The 20,370-nt window shown below is 41.4% G+C and overlaps 1 protein-coding gene across 8 annotated transcripts in view; it reads left to right on the top strand.

Annotated features, from left to right (window-relative positions):
* The window catches only part of NEO1 (neogenin 1), a 191,498-nt gene that overhangs the window by 103,299 nt on the left and 67,829 nt on the right, over positions 1-20,370 (top strand). For all 8 annotated transcript variants that reach the window (XM_035335485.1, XM_035335487.1, XM_035335483.1 and 5 more), the window contains exons 6-7: positions 13,937-14,091; positions 14,928-15,048. In XM_035335485.1, coding sequence (XP_035191376.1) covers positions 13,937-14,091; positions 14,928-15,048 — 276 coding nt within the window. The remainder of the gene's footprint in view (positions 1-13,936; positions 14,092-14,927; positions 15,049-20,370) is intronic.

Raw genomic sequence — 20,370 nt, 5'->3', positions numbered from 1 at the left:
TGCTGCCTCTCCTGCTGCTTCTGCTGCAGTCATCATGTCAATGCTGATCTGTGATGCACGCTGAGCCTCACTGCACTTCGTTCCTGCTTGCTGTGTCCTCCTGGCTGTGGTTCATTGCACTCAGCCTCTGCTCAGCTCTTGTGCAGGGCCAAGCTCTGCTAGTCCGGTGTCATTCCCCTCCCTGGTCCTGCTGACGCATCCCAAGTACAGGTTTTGTCACATTCACTTGTATTTCACAGGCTGAGTCTACAGCTAGGGCTGGGGAGCTTCTGCCAAGTTCTGCTCCCTAGCTTGAATGGTTTAGGAATTGTTGTCACATTCCATCCCCTCATCTACTGACAGGCCCTTTACACCCTCATTTTGCTACTGCTCGTAACAGCCGCTGTAAGGGTATGTTCCCAGGCACTGACCCTGTCTAGAAGTGGCCCCACACAGGGCAGCCTCTGTCTTTTTAGGGGTTTTGTCTCCACTGGCTTGCTAATAGTAGTGGCCTCTACTTTTTTAAGGGAAATTTACAGAATACAGAAAATTCACATAAAACAAAAACCACCTCTACTCTTACTTATCCTTTTGGCTAATATTTGCAAATTTTAGATGTAATTTTTGTTCATATTCATCTGCACTACCTTGCAAACACAGTGCCAGGCAGCACAGCGTGCCCATACGCTGCTTTTCTGCTGTCCCAAAGGAAACCTTTGCCAGCTGTACTGCTTTCCCAGTTGCATTGTTTCACATGTTTGTATGCCCCTTGACCAACCGTGGTGACCAATGATGGAGCCACGTGCTCCCAGGGCCCCAGCTGGGCATCTCAGGTGGGATGGGGCTCCTTGAGGGTGGTTTCTTTCTGTATGAGCAAGATGCATCATACTGCTCCTAGGACAAGGCAGCACACTTAAATGCATGCACACAAGCTGTCCCCAAAGCTATCAGAACCTATCTGAGACCTCAGGAGCTATCTGAGGCTGGTCTGTGTTCTTCACCTGTTTGTGTCACAGGGGAGCGGGGAAGTCACATCACACACCATGGCACTGCAAAGCTCAGTTTCTTCAGTGAGCCAAGTGAGGGAAGAGTTTCACCTGCACTTTCATGCATGTCCCATCAACCCCAAATACCAATCTAGTATGGTTGAGCATGGGAAGAAGCAATGTGGGGGCAGCATTCCCCAAGAGGAAGCGTTCTGTGCTGGAGCTGAACTTCTGCTGGAGAGCCCATGGTAGACTGGTCAGAAGGAGAGGTGGTTTGGTGGTACGCACGTACATGAATATAGAAGTTTCCTGACCACAGCCACTGTCGTCCTTGGTCTGCTTCATAAGTGGAGCCCAGCAGCATCGTGATGCTGGGTGTTTGTTCCTCAGTCATGACCTGATCAACCTCTGTCCAAATGCCAGAAGTTCACAGAGAGAAGAGGAGGTGATTTCACGTCCTTGTTCACAAATCGGGTGCCATGGTGGATCTGTTTGCTGAGGACGCCCCATCCCTGGAAGTGCTCAGGGCCAGGCTGGATGGGGCTTTGGGCAACCTGCGCATGGCAGGGGGTTGGAACTGGGTGGGCTTCAAGTCCCTCCCAACCCAAACCTTTTGGTGATCGTCCATTTGAAATCTGCTGGAATGAAAACAAGAGGTGAAGTCTAATAGCAGAATATAATTTAGAAAGGCAGAAGAAATGGAGTGTAGTGGGCTGGTAGAAGAGTAATAACATTGTAAGGAAAGCTCTGGGCTAGATGTTATAAACTAACATGTCAACAAATAACACAGAATCTATTTGAATTGAGATTCCAGGTTAAATATGAAAGCCCCACTATTAGGACTGTACAACCCATTGTCTCCAAGGTTGTGACATTGATCATCACCTGCTAAAGTGGAGGGGCTGCAGGGCAGAAACCTGTGGTGAAGAAAGACTTTGGTGACCAACGTGGTAAGGTGCTGGGCCATCCCACACTGGGGGCTGTAACTGGCTGCTTTGCAGAGCAATTGATTTGGAAACTCAGCAGTAGGATTTGTTCTTGATTCCAAGCAGTGCATGTGACTTGATTCAAAAGTTTGCTGTGTATTTTCCTGTAACTGTGTTTATAATGGACTTTATGATGTTTACAGGACCAATAGAAACCATAAATCCTCTAAAGAAGCACTGAATTGTAAAAATAAAAGGAGAGGGGGGGATACGTGCTGTAAGAGGAAGCAGACTGAAAACAGAATCCAAAGGCACAGCCAAAAAGGTGAAGCTTGGAAAGCAGCATGGCAGTTGTTTAAGGAGCTGTGTGAGGCTCGCAGTGAATGCCTGACACCTGTCAGAAACGATACTGGAAAGACAAAAACCAAAAAAACACCGACCCTGAAATCTGTTAACAGCATGGTAAAGAAAAACATTTTTCTCACATCTACATGCAAGTAAAATAATACAACGCTTTTGAGGAACCATTTGTTAATAACACAGAAATCTCTCATACCTTACTGCAAAGCCTGTCAGAGATGGGAAGCCTGCCAGAGAACACGCGGGGTCAGCAGATGACTGAATATGAAGGGAAAGAGGTGAGAAGATGGCCTGAAGCGGAGAAGTGAATTCTTGAATTCTTTGTGGAGTTGGAAGCTGCTTCTTTTTTTTTTTTCCTCCCTCTTAGAACGAGCGTGCTTGTTGGAGGACCTACCTGCAATTGCCGAGCTAGCAAAATGTATTTCTGAGCAAATCCACAAAGTGAACAGTAGAGAATCATCCAGACCAGATGGCATTCGCTCCACATTTCTCAAGGAGTTTAAGTGTGAAATCCTGAGTGTGGTGTGTAACCTATCACTTAAGTTGGCTAGGCAGTCTGAAAAAATCAGACTGAAGATATTTGGTCAACATGACATCAGATTTTTAAGAGTCCATTGGGGGATCTCTGGGAAACTGTGGCCAAGGTAATCTGGCATCCAGACTGGTTAAATTGATGGAAATAGAAATAACATATAGTGTTGTTAGACACATGGAGGTACAGTGTATTGGAACTGCGTATGTTTTGGGGGAGAAAAGCCTCACCTGACTGTTGAGATCTGCTGAGAAGTTGGGGATGTTCAGACTGATGCATGTGAGCTCCTCCATTTGTAGCTCTTCTGCCAGTCTTGCTGAGAGTCTCAGGCGACAGTGCTGTACAGGAAGAGGGAATTACCTCGTGTAGATGAAAGAAAATCAGTAAGGTTGTTGAACAGACAGAAAATCTGAGTGGGACTGAGGGCTTCTGTTCACCAGTGGGGCTGGATTTGCACTGTTCAGCATTTTTGTAAGCAGTCTGGAAAAGAGGACTGTAAGGTGACAAACGTTGCTGTTGGCTCTGAGTGGACTGGGGTTGTAGGAATGAGTGCTGACTGTGGGGTCAGCTGCAGAAATGCCTTGTTGTGCAAGAAACAATGAAGCAGTAAAACAGCAGGTGAAGTTCAGTGTGCTATAAAGCAGCACGTTCGGTTAAATGCGGTTCAAACTCTGCTTGTATGGCACTGGTCTCTGACCTGCCTTTTGCAGAGGCATCAAATATTGAGGTTGTAATATGTAGGTCTTTGGAAAAGGTAGGCTTTTAAAAAGCAAATGAAATGTTCGGACTTACTAGGAAAGGAATAGGCATCTAAACAGAAAAATCCTTATGGCACTGACTGAACATGTGATGGTCTTATATATTGAATGCTGCGAGCAGCTCTGGTTCCCTTGCTGCTCAAATGTGGTAAAGCTGTTAGATGCGGTAAAGCTGAAGAAGGTATAGGGAATGTAACAAGGATGATCAAAGACACATGCAATGTCAAAAACTGTTCTTTTCCATAAAATCCTGAGTGCCGTGGGGAAAGCAAATAGGGAATGAATGCTTGGTTCCCTTTGGATGCATGAACCACGAGACATCGCACGGTTGATTAACTCAAAGACATGCAAAAAACTGTGGATTTTCTTAGGGAGTGTCGATGAAGTTTGCAACTTGATGCTGTGAGCACTGGGGCTGCTGAAAGCTTACCTGGGTCCAGAAAGAAACAAGGGCAGGCAAGGGACCAGCAAATGAAGAGGTTTCATCCCTCATCCAGGGATTGCTAGACACTGGGAGAATGAATGGAGATGTATTTATTGCTTTTATGCTTTCACTCTCACAATGCTTTCCTTGATGCCTGCAGTTGGCTGCCGCTTGGCGCTGTGCAACCTTCGCTGTGTTTCTTTGTTGCTGGATGCGTCCTGCTGATAAGCAACCTTTGTTCGCAGGTTATCAGGGTAGGGTGACTTTGAAAGCCCTGCGAAGCAGATGCTACATCTGCAGATACTGCTTAGATAAGGGAGTTGTATTTTTTAAACACTTCCTGCTCTTGCCGAATGGATCAGCTGACAATTACGGCCAATTTTTATGCTTATCTTAGTATAGATAGGATTAAAAGAGGTGTGGATGATATTGCAATCTTGCCACAGCTTTAATGCCAGCATGCAATTAGGGCACTGAATTGGTCTGCAACTGCTAAGGCACCCCACAAGTCAAAACCATAATAAAACTACTGCTAGCATATAGGGCACGCTCAGAGCACTCGCCGTATGTTTCTGCACCTGGAAAACTTCCCAGACAATTCTATTTGTGGGTATGTATATACATAACCTCTAATTGTCTGCTCTCCAAATTCATGTGCCGGGCTAACACCTCACAGCCTTTAATGATAGTTTTTCTGTAGTCCTGTATATGCAGAAGTTCAGAACAGTTATATATAGTTTTTGATTTTACTAAAGCTCATACTGAGAAGAACCCCTTTCCATATCAGATTGGAGACTGAGCAATTAATTGTTTTGAGTTTTATCATTTTGAGAATAGGGCAAGAACGTAGGTGTTAACTCCTGCGTGGGAGTGTTTCCTTTGGGAGAATGACACGCACATCTCATTTTTCCTTGTTTTTATTTTTTCAGGGAGTATTTATGTATTAAGCTCTCTTACCTATTTGAGGTCTCCGATTTTATTACTGCTTAATCTTGCCTTTGCTCAAATAACCAAAACCAGGGCTTCCATTTTTCTTTTAGAGCCAATTTTCTGAGTCATTGATCATTCGCAGAGCTTTCTTCTAAATCAGAGTCCGTGTTTTCCTTGAAATGTGGTGCTCAAATAACATGGCCAGCTGAGGATTACTGGGTGTTGGATGGAAAAGGAATCTCAGGAGGTGTAAGCAGCAGCTTCTTGTATGATTGCTTCTTTTCATACCAGTAGGATACTGGGAGTCGTGTTCAGGTCATGATCATATTTATGATCTCTGGCAAAATCCTCATTTCTAAGACCTTTTTCTGCTGTTGGTATCATGTCCTATTCTGTAAATGTCCGGTTTAATATTTCTCCCTGAAGAAGAAATACATATTTATTGACCTTTATCCTGATATTTTTATTTTCCTTTTCTACTTGATTAGGATATTTTTTCATTATAATTGTACTATCTTTCATTATAATCTGTACTCTTCACCCTCATCGGATTTCTTGGTGGTTGTAATATCGTTTAGTTTCTCCTTCCAAAATGATTATGTAGGGTCTGGCCTCTGAAGAGTATCTCAGAGGTTAATGATTTCTGAAGAAAAGCTCTTCACTTTAAATATAAAATATTTGTTTTCAAATCAATTCAAATGCAGTCAGGCCACCCCTCTCCATCCCCCAGCCACAGAAATCCTGTCTCCAGGTCGTGGATGCTTCGGTGGTTGTGGACGAAGCCATAAAGCACCAGCCCCATCTGCACGAGCAATAGCTTGGAAAATATTGGGTGCTCAGCCTTGCCATTTCAGCTGGCGAGCAGAATCTCACTAGTTTAGGGTGGCTTCCCAAAGACTGCAGTCACAGAAAAATGCTGCCTCTTTCTCTGCTTCATCTGTTAAAAGAGCAGCAGAGAACTCACACTGGTAAGCATCCCACAGACAGCATCTACTGATCTACTGGTACATTAGCTTTAATTGTCTGAAATGTAATAAAACCATCAGTGGTTTACTTGTTAAAAGCAGACATGTGAAGTCATCTTACAAGGTAAGAGGAAGTAATACTGTGTCACTGCTACAGAAACTTTCATCCTCTGCCTGCAGTTTCTGTGCATAAACTGGAACTTTGGGCTTTGTGCAATAGAAAATGCTGTGCATGTACTAGTTTACATTTTTATAATCTTTTTTTTGTCTTGGTACACTGATTTTTTTATATTCATTTGACAGTTTTCTATTCTGTGGCTATTTCTCCAAAAAGTTCCATTTTGTCAGCTTTTGTTTGCTGTGCAAATTTCCAGCTGCATATTAAGTGTGTTTTAAGGACACGACAGCCCTGCTCAGAAGTTGGGAAGGCTTCTAACTTTCCTGAGGCATTGCTTTGGTTTTAAATCCCTTTTTTAATATATATACATACATACATACATACATACATACATACATACATACATACATATATATATATATATATATAAAGTACTTATCTGTATACCTTTGTTGTTTTTATGGAAGAAGATTGTAATTCCCCAGTTCTCTTTAAAGTGTAATTTCCTTTCCTTCTGTGATGTACATGAAGGAAACGAGCTAATTTGTACAACTAGGTAAAATTAAAAGCTAATTGAAACTTCTCCTCTATATTGGTAATAATGGCAGGAGCTGGAGGATGTCATGTCGTTTTGGGGCAGAATCAAAATTTTGGAAAAAGATGTATTTAGAAGGCCAATAGGCTTCCAAAGCGATTACACTTTGATACCACAAAGCAGAAGACGTATTCAAAGACTTAAGTGAATATAAGACATAATTGAGTGGACTGCTCTCTCCTTAATGGTTTAATGTTATAATTTATCCTTAATTTCTTTAATTTAATTGTTTGCGTTGTGGTACTTAAATAGTTTGCTTTTGTTTTTAACATAATGGCTCTGCTCCGTGGGTGCTTCTAAGCACTACGATAGTGCAAATAATGAAAAACATTCTCATCTAAGTCTGCCCACTGTGTCATGGCAACCGGCTGACAGAAATTAGTTGGTTTCAGCTAACTGACCAAGGAAATTGCTATTAGTTTAAATAAAACGCACTCTGTATGTAATGCCGACATTCCTCTGTGGTTAGCATTGAAAAGCTAAGCTATCCCAGGCAGTGAAATGGGTGCTGCAGGCTGAGCTGGAGGTGGACCTGTCCCCTAAAGCAGCTTCTGCTCAGGGAATTTAAAACAAAAGAAGTTCAAAGATTTTAAAATCCTGTACAATGTCTCATTAAAACAGAAGGCTGCCATCTACAGAAGCGTGAGCTGCTTTGCCATTTGACAGGTAGATTTGGAGAAAATGTTCTGTATGGCAGTGATACGGTGAGCATGTTAATACTGATTCAAGGCGTGATTGAATGGATTAACAGTGTGATCATCGCGCTCCAGAGTTATACCCTACTCAAAAACAAACCTTCGGCTGATAAAATTAAGTTTAACTTTGTAAGGATTCTAAAGAAGGATTTGTAGCATAGCCTAATAGAGTATTTGTCCTCCCAGGAGCAGAAGGTAAAACTCCTCTGGGCTTGTCATTTGAAATGCTGATTGGAAGGCTGTTTATAATAATAATAAAAAGGCCCAGTTTATGTAGTAATGGTAATCCTGGTTGTTTACTGAAATACAAGACTGGGTTTCTACTCACAGTGTAGTTATGAATCGGAAGCAGTAGATACAAAATGGAAGTCATCTGAGCAGGAATGCTTGAGGAGTGGTTAATCAGAGATGCACTACAAGAAGTTATCTAGTCTGCTTAGTTTTTATATCAATTTTGGGAGTATGCAAGAACTTGTGGGTTTGGAAGTTGCTTTTGTACTTGAATGATTGGCACTGATTGATAAGGGAAATCCTCGGGTCATCCAGAGAAATGTGTACAGAGGAGAGTGAAGGTTCTGCAAAGAGACATTGACAGGAATTAAGATTTAATGGTGTGGTTTCAGGGAACACACTTGTAATTTTTGTGGAATGAGAGCATTTGTAGGTGGCTGAGAAAGCGGAAATGGCTACTTCAGCCTGGTCCTTGACCACTCTGTTTGGAAACGCAGCTGTTGCATTTCAGTCCCTTGGCTGCCGTAGCCTGTTGAAGCAGGGAGGTGACAGAGGACTGGAGGAGACAGCAAAAAGCTGTGATGGATTCCATCTACCTCTTGCAGTTGATCATGTGTAAGTTGTTTTTTGTCTGATGCTATGCTTGGCCCAACAGCTGTGCAAATGCTTTTTTAAAAAGAGAGCAAGTCTTTCTAAAGTATGGCTTGCAATCTGTGTTTCTGTTGTGTCAAAACGAGACTATTCTTACACACTTTGAGTATGACTTTTACACCTATTCAGAAGGGAGATAATGGCGCAGCTGCAGCTGCCTGTTCTTTGAGGAGTACTGGATATATAATGCCTAGTTCAGATTCGGATTTTTTTAAGGAGATTATACATTCAGATGATTTTTTTTTTCTTACTACGAAGACCTAAATGACCTGCTTGCTTGCACTTCTGCCTCTGCAAGGTTTTCTTTGTTTCTCAAGTCTGACTATCAGGACTATTAATGACTATTTTGCCACCTTCCTTTTCCTTCTGGGGAGCAACGTGGAGGGGATTCACTTTTTGTGAAAGGGTAAGGCACACAAAAATGAGGTATTAGCTAGAATAGCAGCATTTTGGTCTGATTATTTTAGGACAAGGTTCACTGTAACTAAGCAAGCAGAAAGTTCTGCTTTTTTAATTGTGCAGAACTTGATTTTTTCCTTTTCTTGTTTAGTTATAGCTTTCACATTTATAGTTTCACGTTTGAAATGAGATTGCGAAACCAGGAACCTTTGTTCTTCCATCCGTGATTGTAAAACTAAAAGGAAAACTCTTCAAGAGCTGGAGAGGACTGAATGTAATTAATTTCTCTCTCATTTGAAGCAGTACAGATGGCTGAATTGAAAATAGATTCTTTTGGCTACGGCCCTGAAGGCCACCAAATTGTTCTCTTTCTGTCTTAATGAGAGAGAACAGGCAAGAGCTGCTGACCACTGAAAAGACACTTGAAGACACAGTCGTTCTGTAAGGCTCAGAATAAATGATGCTGCTTTAATGTTCTTCACATAGTTATTCAAAGGTTTTTAATACTTCGCCATTTAAAAATTAACCTGTAGACAATGTGGATTCTAAGCCAGCGTTTTTCTTTGTTGGCCCCTGCTGGCACAGAAGCACGAATCAGGTGAGTGTCAGTCATGTACGTTGGTTTTCTGCTCCTTCTGGTCACCTGCATTTGCAAAATGGCATCTGTGCCCAGCAGCTGTTCCCGTCTCCACTTCGTCTTACGTACTTCCTTAGCTCTTCCCATCATCTTACACCCATGGGCTTAAAAAAGCATATTATTTTTAGAGTATGCCACTTTTACAGGGATCCAGCTTATAAGTTTGAGTCACCTGCTGATGCAGAATGCCTTCCTTCTTTTCCCTGATCACTGTTAGGATCAAAATACTTTGTCTTTTATATCTGCAGAGGGGTGGAAGATGCTGTTGTGGAAAGGCTCTCTTAGGGTGCTACAGTGCATGTGAAATTCTGTGCGAGCATCTTGCAGTTGCAATAGTTGTTGTTTGCATGCTGCCATTCGGAAGGATAGAAGAGTAGGGTGAGCTGCCAAGTTTTCTTTGAAGTTTAATTGTCTGTTTGGTAACGGAACACATAATCCTCCATTACAAATCTTATTTTATATGGTAATTGGCTCATTTGCTCTCTGGTTATCAATTTAACTTCTCTACCACAAACATCTGCACTTACATTGTGTTAATCGGTGCGAATGCTAAACACTGACATAGTTAAACTATAAAAGTGTGTTTTAAAAGCATTTTTAATTCATTAACTGGAAAGTAAAGGATAATAAAGCGAGCACTTCTCATATTAAATTCCCTTTGTAAATAGTGTGGCATTTCCTCCAAAAGCCAGAAAAGCAAAGTCACTTTGAAAAATGAAGTGTTTCAAATTCTTAATCTCCTAAGTGAGAAATATTTGAGAGCAGGTAATAGGATATCTAGTTCAACTTTCATTTTTGTGACAAATCTCATAATTCAATATCAGTGCCTGCTAGTGGATGATGCCTCGAGTTAAAGGAATGCCAGTCGCTATAGATATTGGAGGGGGTTCCAAAGGTCTTCATTACAAGGGAAACAGAGGTGAGAACAGGAACAATCGTGAACTTTCCGGTTCTCTCATTTGCTGGTTCACGAGTGAAGGGTGACCAGTGCCTGCCTGGTGCTTGTCCTTCCTCCTCACCTCCACTCACCACTCGGCCCTTCCAGTTCTTCATGGCCATTCCCATACTATTGCTTTGCTTCTTCTCTGGTTCCAGTTTGACTTTGGTTTTAAAACCAGCTGGTTATCATGGAGGTCTCTTACCCAAAAGCTGGATATGGAGGAAAGTCTCATCTGCTATCAGCATGTTCAAAGAGGAATCAGTGGAATGCCAGGAGAGAGGTGTATCAACAAGACTTTGTGGTGGTGGCCTCCCCTAATACGTGGTCTATGCCAAACAGACAATGTCTGTAGACCGAGGATGCATTTCTTGGTGAGGGAAGGTCTGCTGTGTCCTCTGTGCTGTTTATTCTGGGTGTTTCTGAACTAAAAGGATGGCCAAATATGCTTTGGAAAGAAATAACCGATGAACACACACAAGTGGAAGATCAGATAAAGGAAAACCATGGTTTAATTGAAGGTAACCTGTATCGTAATACTTTTGAGAAACTAACTCACTCCAGCAAAGGCTGTCTTGAACCCAGAGCAGCTATTTGTTTGTATTTAGTGCCACTCATTTTATTGACCCTCTGTTGTATATCCCCACATATGAGTTGGACTCAATGATCCTTGTGGGTCCCTTCTGACTTGGGATGTCCTATGATTCTGTGATCCCTTTGTTATCTTGGAGTTCCGTGGCATAGCTGCTAGGTACAGCAAATTGTTTGTCTTCTGACATCAGCAGATACATTTTTCTATACAAGTTTTATGCTTTTAACAGTGAACATTGCTTGCTTGTGTTTATTAGGTTTTCTGACATAAGTTTAATAGCTAAGGAATTAATGCCACCCTGTAGAGAACGGTAAGAAAATAAGGGTATTGTACCTTCATGGAAAAACAACCGTTTGTGTTTCCAATTTTTATGCTCCCTTTTTGCAACTACATGGGTGCTTCAGCACTTGGTGCGTATGAGTCTGTGTCTGTGTATAGAGGAGAGAGATTGAAAGGAAGTGATAAAGCAGCCTGGGACAAAATTACTCATTAGTTAAAAATGATTAAAGATGAGAGAGCAGCTGACTCGGAGATCAGCATGTTGCATCTAGGAAAGGGCAAATACAGTAGCATTATGAATTGGGCAAGGTATTTGCTGTACCGATAACACTGTATTTACGCTGTTTTTTCAAGTCAGTGGCCAGACACATCTGAAGCTGCATGCAAGTAATTGAAGCTCTACGGACTGCAAAGATGAATTCAAAGTAGAGCAAATACAGAGGGTCACTGGGGATGGTGTGGTGGCTTGTCATGCCAGAACAACCTGAGCAAACACGGCTTGCTGAGCTGGCCAAAACAGAGGCTGGGATACGGGAAGGGGGTAGAGGAAAAGCACAGCTCATTTGGAATAGAAATGCCAGGGGTTAAACGCCTGGGAGGAATACAAATTTAAAATAACATAATAGGTTACTGCAGTTTGGTCAGGAATAAATTCAGATGATAGTTTCCAAATGCAGCTTCAGAGGACTGAAGGTACAGTTGTAAAAGCCATCAGATGCAGATAGTAAGTACAAAAATACTTAAATCATTTTCATGTGGAGTTCATGGAGGTTTTGGTAAATTTAAGAAAATGATTATACAAAATGGATCTTGGAAGTCATAGGCAGCAACTGGACTCAGCCCCGTACAGTTCTTTAATCCTATGTGAAGGAGTTTAAGCAGTAAATGTGCGTGAGCATCTTTTTGTAGTTTCTGGTGTAGGTTTACATACGTCTGAGAGTTAAGTCATCTTCCTACTCTATAAGTAAATATTTTCATATTTTTATGTTCTCTTATTTCTGATCTGAAACTTGAGAGATCAGAAGAGAGATCAGTTTGTGGAGAGCAGCTTGTCTCCAGCTATCTGTTTTTTAAAAAAAAATAAATCCACCTGCAAACCTGTACATGAAGGAAAATGGATCATATCACAAAAAAAAAAGTATAACACAATCTAGTACTCCTTATTCCCTAGCATGAAATAAATCCCATTGATGAGTGAAGCGTGTAAAATGTTTACCTAAGCTCTGTAGCCCTGCCGTATTGACTTTCTTTGATAAATATTAAAGGGCAAAAGGCTGCTTTTGACTTTCCTGGAACTTGAACAATCAGACCTGCCACCAGAAGTAAGCAAATTGCCCTTATGTCTGCAAGATTAATAAAAACAAATAAGTGAATGTGCTTCATAGTAGATGATACGCGAATTCTGTGTGCCTGCAAATGGCTCTTCTGCCAGTGAGCTGCAGAGGCTTGGAGTCCTAGACTACCCCTGGATGCTTCCTTGGGCCCCAGTGGTGCTCTCAAGGTTTTGGATGCGTGGTGCTTGCGTGGCCAAAGAATTCTCTGTCTTTGAGTTTTCCTGGGTTTTAAACTTCCTTATTGTAACTAACCTTACTCTGAACATAAAAGACCTTTTAAAAGGAGGTCAAGACCTGGAGATGACAACTTTGCTACGTGATTCACATTCTTTCAGGAAGAGCCTTTTTGTATTACTGTGCTCTGAAATGCACATCTTGGGGTACCCCTGCCTGGAACATGTTATCGATGTGGTACAAAGCTACGTCTGCAGTTCTGCAGCTAGTCCTTCTTGCAAGGGGGTATTTATTTTTAACTTTGGAGGTCTAATCCCTTTAAGATGCCCAAAGATATGAATAGGCATATAAGAGACAAGGATCTGTAGCTTGCAGTGAAATGTGGCTGTGCCTACACAAGGCAGAGAAGAAAGCCTTCAGATAAATGCAGCGCTCTCTATTTGATGTACTGAGTTTCTTCACAGAAACACAAGGGAATGGGTACCCGAGGAAAGTTTCATCTTAGTTTTGCGTCCGTTGACTTCAGAAAGTCTTTTTAATGTAATTTTACCTTTCTGCTATCTTTTAACTTAAATATTAAGTGCAAAGAACTCTCTGAAAACCATGTGTTGTATCAACTGCAGAGGTTTGGCTGAATAAATAAGACGTTGCTGATCATGATGTGCTCGGTGTGATGGAGACCGACTGCAGTGCTACTGCTCTTTGTTCTGGGGAGCTCCAAGGGGGTGCTTGTCATGCACCTCAAGTGTAAATTGCAAGAAAGCAATTTTCATCAAAGCCCATTTAAAAAAAATTTCAAATCTAACTACAATCTTCCCGCTTCATAAAGTAACAAGCTTTGCTGAAGGAAAGGGTGGAGGCTTTTCTGTAACCTGGCTTTTGTCTTGCTGGGAGCTTAGACTGCAAGATTCTTTATTTGTGAAAGGTGCATTAAAATGTTGCACAATTAAGCACTAAATGATTTGCTCAGATGAACTCCTGAGTTAGTGAAGGAAGTGTGAATATTCTCTGAGATCTTCCCTGTACGTGCTGCCCCTGCTTCTCTTTAGCATGCAGCACCGTGCCTACGGCAGATATGAGAGCAGCATGGTCTTCAACCACCCAGGTATTCTTTTCCAAATAGTATATGTATCTCTAGATTTTAAAAATACTTTTTTGTGTTACACTTTATAGATTTTGGTTCAATTTCTTTTTTTCATGTATTCTCAAGAGGTCATTTCAAATTAGACTGGCTGGCTATTTAACTGGCCTAAATGCAATTTTGAAATAACAGAGCTTGTATCAGCTTATATCAAACTTTGATCTGAAAATGTCTGCCAACATTGCTGCTGTTTGTGCTGCCATCCCAGAAGCCATCTTTATGCGTATAAGCACAACCAATTGCTTTTGTGGATGCTAACACCATCTTTTGTCTTTCTTCCTTTTTATTTTAAGTTCCTCCTGAATTTCTGAAGCGGCCAGCGAACATTTATGCTCATGAGTCTATGGACATTGTCTTTGAGTGTGAGGTGACTGGAAAACCTACTCCGACAGTGAAATGGGTCAAGAATGGAGACATGGTGATTCCAAGTGACTACTTCAAAATTGTTGTAAGTATATAGTCAGTTTGGCACATTTTCAGCTCTTGACCCGACCCGTAGTCCTGTAACACAAACACACGGAAGCTAGGTTTTTCCATAGGACCAGCTTCCTATTTTTATACTATTGATGTTTTTGGGGCCTGGAAGAATTAATTGGTACGTTAAATTCTGTTACGCTCTGTAATTCAGTCATTTTACTGAAATTTGAAAACACTTTTATTATGAGTCTATTTCTTGGTAGCTTAGATTTTCCATGAGGGAGAGGCACACCCAATGGCAAAGCACAAATTGTTGGTTGAACCTGTTGGAGTGCAAGCTCACTGTGAACACCGTCTGTCTTCTACAGTCATCTGTGATTGATGAAAATTACAATTTCAAACAGGAATTGAAATATAAATATAACTGAGTTGTGGATCGTGAGTTTTGGCACACCGGTACTTCTAGTGGGAAACGTTAGATGTAGTGAAAGTCATTACTGAGACATAGCTTAGAACTTAATGGTTGTATAATTGGGTATACCTGAGGTTGTGGGATTGTAGCAGTGAGTTATGCGGTTATATTCAGTGCTTAAAATATCATAAAAATGGCTGTGGGAATGTTATGACTTGCCAGTGATATGTGATGCTAGAAAATGATAGCCATTAGTAAGAGCTTCTGCTGCTTTTTGATGCTGTATAATTTGAGGTTTCAATGTAAAAGAGATGAAATCTGATGGGAACTCGAAATACACTTTTGTGTATTACTGTTCAGAAGTTTCTCCTATCATAGTAACGTGTCATAATAAAACCATTGTTTTTGCAGTTGCAGCCCATTTTTAAGTATTGTGTTTATCCTTCACTCCTCAGAAAGAACATAATCTGCAAGTTCTGGGTCTGGTGAAATCAGATGAAGGATTCTATCAATGCATTGCAGAAAATGATGTTGGAAATGCACAGGCTGGAGCCCAGCTGATAATACTTGACCTTGGTAAGATAAAAAGTGACAGTATAGTGCCAAAGTTGGGGAGGAACAGTTTCAGGGGACCTTTTCCATATGATACGTGTTACCTGTAACTCAGATTGACTAGGATGATTTTTTAAAATCATATGAAGGGTTCAGTGTCATCTTATCCCTCTACACTTACAGGTACTTAGGGAAAGGAGAAATTGGGGATTTCTACAGGATTCACCTCGCATTTTGGAAAATATCTTGTGCAATAATAAACCATAGCCGTAAATCTGAAATATTAAGTGTATGCTGAGATTTTGAAAAACAACAGGATATCCAATATGAAAATAGTCACTGCAATTCCAAAATTGAAAAATAAGTTCTTACAGAGTTCACAACAAACGAAGTATTTTACACCAAAGTCATTCCAGTGTCAGAACCTTTTTTCTGCCATCAGTTTTAAAAAACAAGGTAGTAGTAAGCTCTGTCATTTCTGCAGACTGTTACTACAAAAGAATTTCTGGAGTTGCAGCTGTTGCAGTTGAAGATAAATATTTATTGTGCTCCAGTCAGTGGTATCGCTAACAGTGCTCACCTGTTTGCCATTGAAACATACAATATCCTGCATCGCATATTTTGAATGCTAAAAGAGAATAATTATTGTTAGGATAAAGGAACTACTGTCTTCCAGAAAAAAGTCAGTACAAATATCATTACTAAGGCATCAGCTTGTTTCGCTCTTTCAGGTCACACAGCTCTTGAAAATAATTTCTAATAGCATAATGAAAAAAAACCAATAGAAAGGATAGGGGGAATAAGTCAGACAAGAAAATACTAACTCCGTACTTTTTTGACTTTAGTGTTGCCTCTCTTTTTTGGAGATTGTTTCAAAATTGCAATTTCTTCTTTTTTTTCCCCGTATATAACAAAACTTTTGGATGGAAAGACTTAGAAGGAACACTTACATATGACCAGGGACATGGTATAACTTCACACTTGAAATTTTAACAGATGTAAAGCTGCTAGACCACCAGGTTTTGGTGTTCAGTGTACAGAGAGTAAACTGTTAAAAGTGTGCCATGACGGGAGATATTTCCCATTTCTTTTCTGATTGTTCTGTAGAGTAGTTTGAACTTTTAACTTCTGAATTCTGCTGTGGATGTGGGGATGTTTCTTTGCTGGCTGAAGGGATGCATGTACTTTCCACAACAATTTTGGGAATGAAAGGTGCCCTCTACTGGATTCAGTAGCTTTAATGCTACGCAGCCATGGGATTTCACCTCTGACTGGTGTTAGGCAGCTGGATCCAGCATTGGCCTACTGTCATCATGTTGCCAGAAAAATTATTAAAAGTAATTTTATTTCTGCTATATACATGAATCACCTGAGTAGTTTCAAAATCTTTGGAACAGAAGCATTATTCCATATTTTCTGTGTTTGAAAAATATTGAATAATTAATGTACTTGGGTTTTGAAGCCCTGCCCAAGTTTGTGCTTTCACCCAGTTCCCAGTAGTGGTTTATAAATTACTATTACTGTTATTATTTTAGTTGCTGTGGTCTCACTCTTCTTCCTTTCCCTCCCCATTGTTTGCCCAGTGGTTTCTCCTTCCTGTTCTACTCTGGCAACCTGTCCTGTTACACTAAAGGACTTTGCCTTATAATGCTGTCCTTTTTCTTTTGCATGCTGCCAAAGGATTATGGATGCAGTGTTGATGGAGTCTCGGGTGTAAAAATACACCCACGAAGTCATATCGTGCTGTTACATGGCCTGCAGTGTTTTTAACAATGCACTCCCTGTGTAACACTGATGCATATTAGTTGTTGTTTTCTAGCAGTAGAGATGATCACATGGTACCTCACTGAAAGTACATTTATTTTTTTTTGCTATTGAATAGTGGCATAACAAGTAGTGCAATTAGGCATGAATGTGTTGTGTGTTATTCAGTCCTGATGTATGAAAAGTGGTATAATGTACACAGTCAAAGAAAATATAGATATTTGAGATCTTATTTTAACACCTTGTCACAATACATGAAAGGTGAAGAAGGAAGAAATGTTCTGGGAAAGAAAGTGAAGGCATGATGTATGATAGTTCTTTCATGACAGCCATCTTGGTACGAAAACAAAAAACACCAATTTGAACAAAAAAAATTATTTGAATACTTTGATCATTAATTCAGAAAGCTATTTTTCTTCAATTTCACACCTGATGATGAGAAATACCTACCTTGGCAATTGGAAAGTAATTTCAGTGAAAAAATGTTGATTATGTGTTCATCAGAGTTCTCTATCCCAGTTGGCAAGGATGTCTCCTCCTTTTCTGCTCTGTTTTCTCCTTCCTAAATGGAATTAGAAAACACCTGGACAAATTACATGCTATTTCCAGGTAGCCCTTTCAGTTACCATATTAAATTGGTTGTTAATAAAGTAAATTTGTACTAGAAAATATAGAAGCCTTTTAGAGTTTGTCAGACAGCCAGGCCACATGCAATCTTTATGGGCCAGTGTTGAAGAAATGGACCATGACAGTTTTGGTCATCTGTGCATGGCATACAGCATTGACTATGATATAATGGACAACGAGGAAAGGGATATTTGGCTGCCATAAGGTATGAGTGTGAGTAGTTGGAAAAGGCACTCACTCAGACTGTGAGGGAGATACTCTGAGAAAGGTTAAATAGAACTAAACCCATAAAAGTGCCCTCCATTTGCGCTTTGCATATTAGATCAGATCTTAGTTGTCTCATTTTTTGCATTACCTTGTTTCATTCTGCACCCTTCGCGTAGAATTCTTGCTGCATGTTGGTTTTTGCTGCCTGGGGCGCTGCTGCTTCACCCGTAGCTGGACTGCAGTGTGCTGGACAGGTTGCGGAGCGGTCTGAAAGGAAAGCACCACGCCTGTGTTTTCTTCAGTCTTACCTGGTAGCATCATTTTAAAATACAGCAGCCATAAAGTACACAACGTGCTCAGCTGCAGGAGGCTTTCTGTATTTGATCACTGGCTTCCCAGGATGCAGGTCTGGTTATTCACCTCACTGTTTTCGGCACCCAGACCGGAGTGCACGCAGACTCAGCTGCTACACTCAGTTTAAAATAATTGTAACTTGTGTTACAAGTTTCTCTTGGGTTGGTATTCGCTGCGTTTATGTTGAATTCTGAAAAGCTTACAATAAATTTGGAAGTGATTTGTGGAAAATAAAGAATTGACTGGCTAAAAATGCCAGGGTAATTGGAAGGCTTACCGGAGCGGCGGCTTTATTTTCAAATTCTGTAATTCTCTGTTAATAAGTTTAGAAGAGAAGAATTACCTAAAGAAAAGGGGATTTTGACCTGAATTACTGCAGTCCTCTGCACTTGCCCTCAGCCAGCCTTTGGCAGTCTCGCTGCTCCTGTCTCTGCCTTGCTGCTGAAGCAGATAGATGGTGTCCCCATAGTTCCTTCAGGTGCCACCACAGAGGACTCAGCGTGTCCCAGTGGGAAGGAAGAACCCTAGCTGTGCCTTGGGAATAACTCTGTTAGGGACCTCAAAATCTCTCCTTGTTCCTTTTTACAAAAAAAAAAAAAAAAAAAGCCATTAATTTTTTTTTTAACTTACAATTATATCCCAGTGGGTCAGCATCTACCTTAGTTTTCCAATGCACAAATCAGATATGCTCGTTTAATCATAACAAAGCTATTTCTCGTCATCATTTTTACAGCATTGTTTTGCATCAACTTTTTTTTTTTTTTTTTTTTCTGTGAAAACTTCAGTAATGGATACATTTGGGTTTTCTTTGTGGAGGTTAAATGCTAGTGACAAGACTGAGAAATTCAGCCAGGACCTGTAACCTGGCCTTTTCCAGTGATTCTGGCATTGCTCAGAATTGCCATTTGGGGACTGAAAAAAGAACAGGTGGCAATGAGTAAAAGGAGGAGCCTTTGGGGGAGGAAGGCAGATGGTTCCCTGTCACCCCTCTGTGATAGGCATTTGACAAGTACTCAGGCACCAAAAAAAGGAGTGATTATTGAATGCTGTATAAAGAAAAATCATTGACTGTAAACAAATATGCCACGTTATTTAGAGAACAATTTCAAAACATGAGTTGAGATGCAGTGCGTCACCTTCAAAATTCCAAAGAAAGCGTAGCACACTGAGCAAATTTTGTGCCTCCTTACTACAGAAGTTAGTGTTTGCCATCCTTGAGCTGCACAGCAGTGAATGAATTGAGCTGGTATCCAGTAGCATGCTGTGTCAAGGTTTTTGTGTTGGATCTGTTCATTTCTTTAAATGTTAAATGTTCTTGAAAACGAGTCCAAGAAAGCACATGTAAATTCATAGTACCAGCATGGGAAACGAGGAGGGATTAGGAGTCTGCGTGTGGCTGCAGAGCACTGGGCTTACACAGGTGCTTTGGGAGAGCTCCAAGGGCTGGGTGCAGGCTCCTTTGGAGGGGCAGGGAGGAAGCAAGGAAGAGGATCAGGCTGTGCATGCAGAGACCAACTGAGGTGCTTACAGCTTTTCCTTGGAGAGGGCAATGAGCCAGCAAGAGCTTACGCATAAGGATCAGAGGATGGAATTATGATGTTTTCGTGCATCTCTGCTAAAGACCAAGTAATGAAGGGGAAGAGGCAGTTCAAGCCTGCTTTATGCAGCTGGAGAAAGCCTTGTGATTGCAGGCCCTGGTACGTGTGTGGTTGTCTTTAACCATCTGGTGTGTGCTGGTGTGGCAACCGGGTGGTGGGGCTGGCAGTATGGGAGGATTCTGGGGTGTGCTGAAGATGATTTCTTGATACAGGCTGTCTGTGCTTGGTTGGGTGAGTAGTGCTGGTGGTGTCTTGGACCTGCTGTGCAGGGACAGAAGAGGACTGGTCAGTTAGGTCAGAGCAGCCTGGGCAGCAGCAATCATGAGATGCTTGAACTTGAGGCTCATAAGAGAACAGAGCAAAACAAATAGAATTATGGCCTTGGACTTCAAGACAGGAGATTTTGCCATGGGAGATTGTGGTGATGGGCAAGAGGCAAACCATTTGGAAGGACAAGAGTGGTTGATGCCAATGTGCAGGGATTTGAACACGGAGACCAGCAGGGATGAAGAAGGAACTCCTCACTGAGCAGAAACACAAAAACCTTGGTACGTGAAGGAGATGAGGAGTGGATAACCCATACACAGTCTCCCATGATCTCCCTGTGGCTAACCTGGGAAAATCCAACCTGGACGGGGTGGGCAGCAGGGCGTGCGTAAGGCTGGCTGTCCCAGGGTGCTCCCGGCACCGTAGCTGGGTGTGCAGACTAACCAGGCTTTGTGCTTTCATGACATGGGTGCCGGGGCAGAGAGCATCCTCAGCAGTGTGCGGGTTGTAACAGCCTGGGAGGAGCAGC

This window comes from Oxyura jamaicensis, chromosome 10 (assembly GCF_011077185.1).
Source record: "Oxyura jamaicensis isolate SHBP4307 breed ruddy duck chromosome 10, BPBGC_Ojam_1.0, whole genome shotgun sequence".
Lineage (NCBI taxonomy): Eukaryota > Metazoa > Chordata > Aves > Anseriformes > Anatidae > Oxyura > Oxyura jamaicensis.
This window is presented reverse-complemented; position numbering and strand designations above follow the sequence as displayed.